This window comes from Prunus mume, linkage group LG6, assembly GCF_029339155.1.
Source record: "Prunus mume cultivar Tortuosa linkage group LG6, ASM2933915v1, whole genome shotgun sequence".
Classification (NCBI taxonomy): Eukaryota; Viridiplantae; Streptophyta; class Magnoliopsida; order Rosales; family Rosaceae; genus Prunus; species Prunus mume.
Window position 1 is genome coordinate 612,107 of NC_142703.1, and position 8,242 is coordinate 620,348.

Below are 8,242 nucleotides of genomic sequence, written 5' to 3' on the forward strand. Positions count from 1 at the left end.
GGGGTGTTGAGAAGTTCTGGGAGAGAGGGAGCAACAGGGAGGGTAGGTGCAGGAAAGGGGAGGTAAGGGGAAGGGCAAGGGCAAAGGGATGGAGATGGCTGAGGGGAAAGAGGTGGCTGAAGGGTTTTTAATATAGAAAATGAGTGAAACACCCAATTCTAGACATTAAACTATAATAAAACCCTAGACTATTTAAAACATATAAACACACCCAAAATAAACCCAAAAACCAACAGCTGTCAATTTTGGATTTATTTTCTATGTTAGATTACTGTTTTGACCTTTTGGTCCAATTTTTGAAACAGCCCAAAATTCGCCACCTAGGATAGGAATTTCTGAAAATTTACGTTGGTGACCTCATAATGTAAACCTGTTTGGCAGCAGATCGAATATTCCAAACGAGCTTCAGTTCTTCGAACGGCGAGCTTCGTTCACCTCTTCGAACGAAGCTCAGATGATGTGGTTTCGCATCTTCTTTTTGGATTCTTCCGAGCTCAGTATGGTGTAGATTGGAGTTCTATTGCTTCAATTTTTTTGTTCTTTGTTGTTTGATTTGGTAATTTTTGGATAGATATTGCACTGCAAGAGACTCGATTGGAGCTTGGTGCGATCTGTGATCTTCGATTTTGAGGTATTTTGATTTTTTCTTGTGAATTCATATTCGTTTTTTGAGGATTCGATTATATTGTAGTCTGATTTTTGGTGATTTCATGTTCGATTAATTAAGTTGCTGAATAGGTTTTCGTTTCTTTTTGTTTATAATTTGGATTGATTTCAGATTCGTTTTGATTGTGGATTTGCTCTTGTGTTTTGATTTGAGGTGTGGTAAAACTTTTGTGATATTCGATTTGGTTTTCATATTAATTGAGGTTTTTTCAGTTGAATCTGAGTATATTCGTGTTTTTTCTGTTTATGCACTATTGGTTTTTGAGTCGACTATAATTCACTGTTAATACTCGGCATCCACTGTTATTGCTAGTAGTCATTTTTGTTTTGTTTGTTGTTTTTTTGTATAGATATGGATGATTCGAGAGTGGCAAAGTGCACCTATGGTGGTGGAACTTTAATGCTTATTTTGTCTTCAACTACTACTTTTGATTGGCTGTCCAACCAGTTGTGTAGTAGGTTCAAGCTGAAGTTAGGTCATTTTGAGTTGATGTACTCTTATACGGATTGCTCCAATTGTTTATTGGAATTGGATGATGATTTGAAAATCATGTTTATGGTATGTGGACTGACGAAGGATCAATTAATTCACATTGCTGTTAGGGATAAGGCTGTAGTGAATTATGTTCAAACTGCTAATACGAACATAATTGCTTCTCCTTTTGTTGGAGGTCGTTCCTAACAATTACAGCTTTGCACAAGATGAGGATACATGTAAATATTCAATTCAAACTGGTAGTATTGTTGATTCAAGTGCAGCTTCTCCTTCTTGTTTGAGTATGGATTTTGATGGTATTAGCAGTGAGTATGGAAGTGAATATTTAGGCAAATATGGTAGTTGTGGAGGTTCGTAAGTATTTGTCTACTGATTGGGAGGGTTATATTACTCATGAGGGTCAGAAGTTTGAGGGTGGAGTTTGTGAATTCCGTGATAAGTTGGCTAAGTACTCGATTGAGAATGGTTTTAAGATGAAATATTTGAAAAATGAGCCTCGTCGTGTTACTGCTGTGTGTGCTAAGAAGGAATCAAATGGCTGTGAGTGGCATGTGCATGCTGTTAAGTCGAATGTAAATGGATTTTTTTATATTAAGAACTTAAATAATGTACACAGTTGCAGTGGTTTGATCCGTGAGAAGAGAAATAAGGCAATGGGGTCTCGTTTGGTGTCTTCAATTGTCAAAGATAAGGTTCGTAGCAATCCTTTGGTAAGGCCTATTGAGCTGATTACTGATTTGAAGGAGAATTATGGATTGGATATCCCTTATCATGTTGCGTGGTATGGGAAGGAGTCGGCTACTAAGGATTTGCATGGTGATGAGGAGTTGTCTTATGCTCACCTGCCTTGGTATGTGAATGTTTTGAAGGCCAGCAATGTCGGATCTCATTGTGTGCTTGACTGTGGCGAGGATGGTTCTCGTTTCCAGCGGATCTTTATATGTTTTAAGGCCTCCATTGATGGTTTTCGGTGGTGTAGGCCTATGCTGTTCATTGATGGTACTTTCGTCACAAACAAGTACAAGGGTACTCTTCTAGGAGCTACTGCAAAGAATGGAAATAAAGGTATGTAATGTAAATGCTGTAGTTGTTGACTTCCATTGAGTGGTATGAACAGTGTAGTTATGCAAATGTAAATGCTGTAGTTGTTGACTTCCATTGAGTGGTATGAACAGTTTCTATACTGCTCATACCCTGCATCCGAGTATTTTTATGCATTGTAGTTTTACTCTGCTTTATGTGGTAACACTGCTCAAACTAACTAATATAGTTCTGTTTCTTGTAGAAGTATTCCCTTTTACCTTTACGATTGTATCAGGTGAAACTGTGGATAATTGGAGGTGGTTTCTGCAAAGGATATCTGAAGTCTTGGTTGATGAAGGTAGGCAACTTACATTCATTTCTAATAGGCATGGTGCTATTATCGATGCTGTTAGGACTGTTTTTCCTGCTTCTCCCCATGGTTTTTGTCTATATCATTTGAAAGAGAACTTGAAAAAGAAGTATCCGCATGCTGTTGGTTCCTCTTTCAAGGATCATATTTTATGGCTTTTTTGTAAGTTGTTGTATGCACCGACTGTTGAGGAATATCAAGATACGTTGAAAAAATTAAGAGATGATGGCGGTTCAAAAATAATTGATAAGTTTTTGGCTGATCTCCCTGTCCAAAATTTTGCTAATGCATTTTTTCCGGGAAAGAGGTATGGGGAGGTTAGTAATGCCTTGTCCGAGTCGTTTAATTCATGGGTTAAGGATGTGCGTAGGCTTCCAATTTATGAGATGATTGACACTGTTAGGATCAAAATGATGGAGATGATTTCTAGGAGGAAGCTTGCATCCGAGAAATGGAGTAGTGTTTTGTGTCCTGTTATTGAGGATGAGTTGAAGAATTTAGCTGCAAAGGGTCGTCATTGGAGGATATGTCGCGCGAGTGAATCTGTTTTTGAAGTTCATACTGATTTGAGTGTTATGGTCAATTTGGACGAGAGGTTTTGCTCCTGTTATCAATGGCAATTGCTTGGGTTTCCTTGTCAGCATGCGATTCAAGTTATCCAACATCCCGGGTTATGTTTGTACAACTTTGTGGATGAGTATTACAAGGCAGACTTTTATAAGGCTACTTATCCAACCCCTATATTTCCCATACCTGATATTGAGAAGCCTCCTCCTGGAGATGTTTTTCTTCTACCTCCTCATACAAGAAAGCCTCCGGGACGACCTCCGACAAAGCGCTTCAAGTCAAGCAGTGAAACTAAAAGGCAGGTGAAGTGCAAGAGATGCGGTTCTTGTGATCGTCATAATAGGAGGACTTGCAAGGTTCCTATTTGATGTAAAGGTTCTGAGTATAAAGACTTGAATGAGAGTAGTTAGTTTTTAACTAGTTAAAGTGCTATGTGATTGATTAATGACAATCATAGTTGAAAGGAATAGAAATTGATATGCAAGTTGTTAATACGGTGAAATAGCAGTCACTGCATATGAATACACTTTGAATTTTTGGTATTAATACATAATATTTACCATTTTTGGTATTTTGCAAATTTCGGTTTTGAAGTTTGATATGAATTAAGCATTACTGCTGTTTGAATAATCTATAAATAAACGAATGCTCACTGTTCATGCCATTGTTGAAATTGAAAGATAGTTCTATGACATGGTATTAACAATTTATTTCTATCAAATAGTATTAACATTGTATTGAGAGTGCGTTGTTATTTGTTGCAGTTCACTTTTTTAGTTGTTTTAGTGCTATGGAGACCATTATTTCAGGTTACATACACTGTTAATTCACGTAAATAAACTGGTTTTTGAATAAGTACATAACTTGAATTTGAAAATCACTTTACTTCAATGTTCTAAACCTACACAAGTCCTAAGAAACTACAATATAAGCAAGAATTTTGGCAAAATATTTTATTACAACTTCATTATTTTGCATTTCTCTCTTCTCTTTCTTTGATGGAAATCCAACTTCTTTCATTGCTCATAATTTTCATGAGGACTTCTTTTCTCATTTGCCAGACCTTTTCTTTGTTGAAATCTGATTCTATTTGTTGGTCTTTGGAAAGCTGCTTCATGAAGTGCATGACAAAGACGCCACAATCATTGTTGCATAATATAGATACGCATGCAGGAGTTATTTCAGTATTTTTTTAGTTGAATAGGATGAAAGTTTCACTGTTATTGTAACTTACGAATTGTTTGCTTGTTGGGGACATTCTCTGTTCTCACCAGCTTGAAGTTAGTAGTATCATGACAAATCAGATACTTCATTGTCTGAGCATATTCTGGTGTAAGTTCGTTGCTGGCAAGTATTTTTGATATCATTCTAGCTGAAGCTTCATTAAGCCCTCTCGGCATCTTGGCATCAAAATCAGGAATTTGGACGAGTTTTGTTTTCAGTGATACTGAGCACATTCCTTAAGAAGACAAAGGAATATATTTGTTGTCTCAACCTGCATCATAGTCAAGTATGTGCTTAGTTTCCTTTAAATTTAGTGTCCTATGTATTAACAGTGTTAATCACCAGTCTTACTTACCAAAACAATTGCCTTCTTGTGATAATATTGGAGAGTTCGTTCTGATGTCCCCCTGAATGAGTTGAAGTGTGTCCATTTTGCTGCACCGGTGTCAAAGACAAGCAGCGTATGGTGGTTCTCATCTGTAATTGGTATGAACACTCTATCAACTCTTCCAATATTTTCTAGGAGTGGCATATAGAAAGCATGATATGTCAGCTTGTGTGAGGCACCTCGCAAAAACATCTGCAAAAGTCATGTGTTGGTGATTAGTGAGCATGTTGATGATATAAAATTGATGTATTAGATGTGATCTTACATAGTTATTGGCGGACAAATATGCATTTTTCTGTTTCTGAGGGTTCTGCTTCGCATCATCATTAAGTGCCTCTCCATAAGCATTGATGATTAGTGCAGAAATTGGACCATCTCCCATCAGCTTTTCAATGTTATGTTTGTACAATATTGTCCTATTTTGTAGGTAAAAAGCGTCCCTGCGACAATAATGTTGTTTAAAAATGATAATCTCATAATAGTTTAATAACAAGACAGTTCTATGACATAGTATTAACAGTGTAATTTTATGACAGTTCTAAGGCATAGTATTAAAGTGTAATTCGTGATGATTGGCTTACTAATCAGAATCGATGCAGATTTAAGAATTTTCCAACTTCTTCTTTGATATTTCATCCAGCCTGTTGTAGACCTCATACATGTGCAATCAAGGTATGTATCTTTGTCCTCCTTTTTTTTGTTGGCTCGCTTCATCTTCGCTTTGGCTTGCTCTTTTTCGGCATTTCTTATGTGCTTCGGGTATGTGTAACTGGTTTCTTTGCGTGCTTTCTGTCTTTTCTGTTTTGATTATTTTGATGCCGTAACGCAACTGCCGTGTTCCTACTTCTTTTGCTTGCTTGATAACTAACTTTTCAGAGTTTTTCCATCGGCGTTCTCATCTTCATCATTAGGAGATTCTTGCATCTCCAATTCACTTTCTTCTGCTATTCTCTCATCTTTTTTCTCCTTATCAGCTTGTTCTTTCATCGGAATTTCTCCTTGTTCACCTTGTTTGATTTTTTTTCCCATCACATGTTGCAAAGAGGCAATAACAGTGTCTTTTTCTTTCATGCTCTCAATGCAGGACAACTTTTCCCCTTCAAGTAGTTCATGTTGTTCCTATAGCTGTCTCCTATTTGATTTGAGTGCATGAAGTTCCCCTTGTAATTTTGCACCTTCTTTTTTCTCTTGCTGCCTGCTTTTTCAGTATTTCAATTTGTTGCTCCAACTCTTCTTTTTCAGTCCATATTTGTTGAATGAATGAATTTTTCTTTATGCAGGATTCTATAGCAGTCTGCATCATATCCCTTCGAGTATCTGCCTTTTCAATCCAATAGTCGACGCTTCTTTCATTTGTTGGATTTTCTCATGGGTAGGGGCTATTTCATGCTTGTAGTACTGGGATTGACCCCACTATGTCCACAAAAATGGAGTCGAAGTCTTCTTCTTGGTTTGTCAAGTTCGGGTTCATGTCGACATTAAGTGTCCTCCTCCACACCGAAGTCCGCACTAAGGTCAATCGCTTGTTCTTCAATTTCATCATCTGCTTCGCATTCCAATGATTGTGCTGGTGGTTCTTCAATTTCATCATCTGCTTTGCATCCCAATGATTGTGCATTGTCTTCATTTTGCTCTGTTGTGGAGTTTTTGTCTGGGTTGCACTTTGGTCCACATTTTCATGGAAGCTGAAGTTCTTTCTGTAATAACACCGCTTTTTCCTTTTTGTGTTTGACTCTTTAACTGTCACAAATATTAGAAAGGAAAAAAAAAGTATTAGCAAATTTATATACATGTATATGTGTTTGTACACTATCAATTCAGTTTTGAAATATAAATGTTGGATCATTGTAGGTTATCTTACCCAATCTTTAAGTGTGATAACAAAGTCATCATCCTCTTCATTTTCTTCTTGTTCTTCATGGTCTGCATGATCAGTCTTTGTTGCTTCTTCTTTTTCATTGTCAGCAGCTTTTATCTGTTGAATTATTGGAGTCAGTAGTAATTATGGTGTACTAACATTATATATGTTTATGGAAGTAAGAAAAATGCCTTAATGTTTTCATATGTTGCAATATTCAGCTTGATATTGAGCTCCGGAAGGCTCCATTTGACAGCCGCTGGTTTGTGATCTTCTCTTCCAGGAATTAGACTGATCAGGTTAGTTCTTTCACACAGCCAATACTGCAAACATGTTTTTCAATATAAAGTGTTAATGCACATGAAAACAAATAATATAACAGGATTAACAAATGGATGTAGTTTCTTACCAGGATTAGCACAAGGCAACCACTGACGCTTGGTTGATTTGTCTTGTCCTTTTTATTTTTTATGGCTTGGTCCAGTCCATAATGCATGTAATCTAAGACTCCTTGTGCCCAGTTGTAGCTGTTCATAGCTTCTAATGTGTCGATCATAGTCAAAAAGGTCCAAGCCATTGTCGCCCCAGAGTTGCAAAAGAGATTTGTGATGAAGAGCTCTAGGATTAACAACCTGACAACATCCATTGCATTCTTCTTTCTGTCATCTGCTATTGCTGTGTTCAGACACCTATCAATCTCAGTTTTTGTGATTTTTTTTGACTTCTCGAAGTACTTCTTTTCGAAGGCCAAATTTGTTCTTGTGGAAGTTGTTGTGCTTGGCAACTTGTTTCCTTTGTTTGGCAATCCAAAGATGTCAGACACATCATTGCTTGTAATTTCATGCTTGTTGCCTTCACTGAATTTGAATTTTTTGGTTGCGGGGTTGTAGAGTCTGATTAGTTTAATTATTTGATAATTAGACTTCTGGCATTCTACCTTGGTTAACTGACCTTCCATGTAAGCTTTGATGATGCTCCAGAATGGCATTTTTTGTAGGATCTTGAGGACATCCTTTCTTGCTGCAAGCTTGTCTTTTACCGTTTGCAATGTGTTGTCAAATGTGAGCATGTTGCTCTTGATCTGCACATAATCTAGGTTATTGCGTCTGTTTGGTTGAGGTTTTTGTGTTTAGGATTGTGTTTTTTTTGTCTTCGTTGTTTTCTTTGGTTTCAGTGTGTTTGCGGATTTGGGTGTGGATAGTTTGGCTTTTGCTGTTGTTGGTGGTGTGCCTTGTGTGTTTCTTGATGCTGTTTTGTGCTTTTGCTGGCTTGTGATCCTTTTGTATGCTTTTTTTTTGAATTTCAACCCGGTTACCTTTTTCCATATGACCACCTGCAAAGTGAAACAAATAGGTTACTTTAACTAAACAAAAGAAAGATGAAACATAAGTATTAATACTTCTATGACATGGTATTAACCATTTACTTCTATGCATTTGAACCTCATGCTTCTCTTTTTTAGTGCACTACGATTTTTTTTCATATACATTTCTAGTGCATGTTGCACTAGAAGAGCAAGATGCATAGAAGTCCCAGATTTTGATTAACAAAGGATGCTACATATTTTGGTCTTCAAGTGCACTGCTTTGCAGTGCACTAGAAGAGCAAGATACATAGCATGCTATATATTTTGGTCTTCAAGTGCAGCAA

General features: G+C 37.0%; 2 protein-coding genes across 2 annotated transcripts; one reads left to right on the forward strand and one right to left on the reverse strand.

Moving 5' to 3' along the window:
- The first annotated feature begins 1,497 nt into the window (after window positions 1-1,497).
- On the forward strand, window positions 1,498-3,490 carry LOC148915746 (uncharacterized). Its single transcript, XM_089054177.1, has 2 exons — window positions 1,498-2,227; window positions 2,481-3,490. The coding sequence occupies exons 1-2, from the start codon at window positions 1,498-1,500 to the stop codon at window positions 3,488-3,490; spliced, it is 1,740 nt and encodes a 579-aa protein (XP_088910303.1).
- A 2,722-nt stretch (window positions 3,491-6,212) lies between these two features.
- On the reverse strand, window positions 6,213-7,661 carry LOC148915747 (uncharacterized). The gene is made up of 4 exons (XM_089054178.1): window positions 7,002-7,661; window positions 6,784-6,915; window positions 6,596-6,709; window positions 6,213-6,395 (listed from the first exon to the last, which is right to left on the reverse strand). The coding sequence occupies exons 1-4, from the start codon at window positions 7,659-7,661 to the stop codon at window positions 6,213-6,215; spliced, it is 1,089 nt and encodes a 362-aa protein (XP_088910304.1).
- Window positions 7,662-8,242: the final 581 nt, after the last annotated feature.

What these genes read in the sequence shown, in the direction of transcription:
- LOC148915746 (XM_089054177.1), top strand. Translation starts at nt 1,498, where the DNA reads ATGGTAGTTGTGGAGGTTCGTAAGTATTTGTCTACTGATTGGGAGGGT. An exon ending in TGCAAAGAATGGAAATAAAG is followed by an intron (nt 2,228 to 2,480) that starts GTATGTAATGTA and finishes CGATTGTATCAG; the next exon opens with GTGAAACTGTGGATAATTGG.
- LOC148915747 (XM_089054178.1), bottom strand. Translation starts at nt 7,661, where the DNA reads ATGCTCACATTTGACAACACATTGCAAACGGTAAAAGACAAGCTTGCA. An exon ending in CAACATATGAAAACATTAAG is followed by an intron (nt 6,710 to 6,783) that starts GCATTTTTCTTA and finishes ATAATTCAACAG; the next exon opens with ATAAAAGCTGCTGACAATGA. An exon ending in TTATCACACTTAAAGATTGG is followed by an intron (nt 6,396 to 6,595) that starts GTAAGATAACCT and finishes TGTGGACCAAAG; the next exon opens with TGCAACCCAGACAAAAACTC.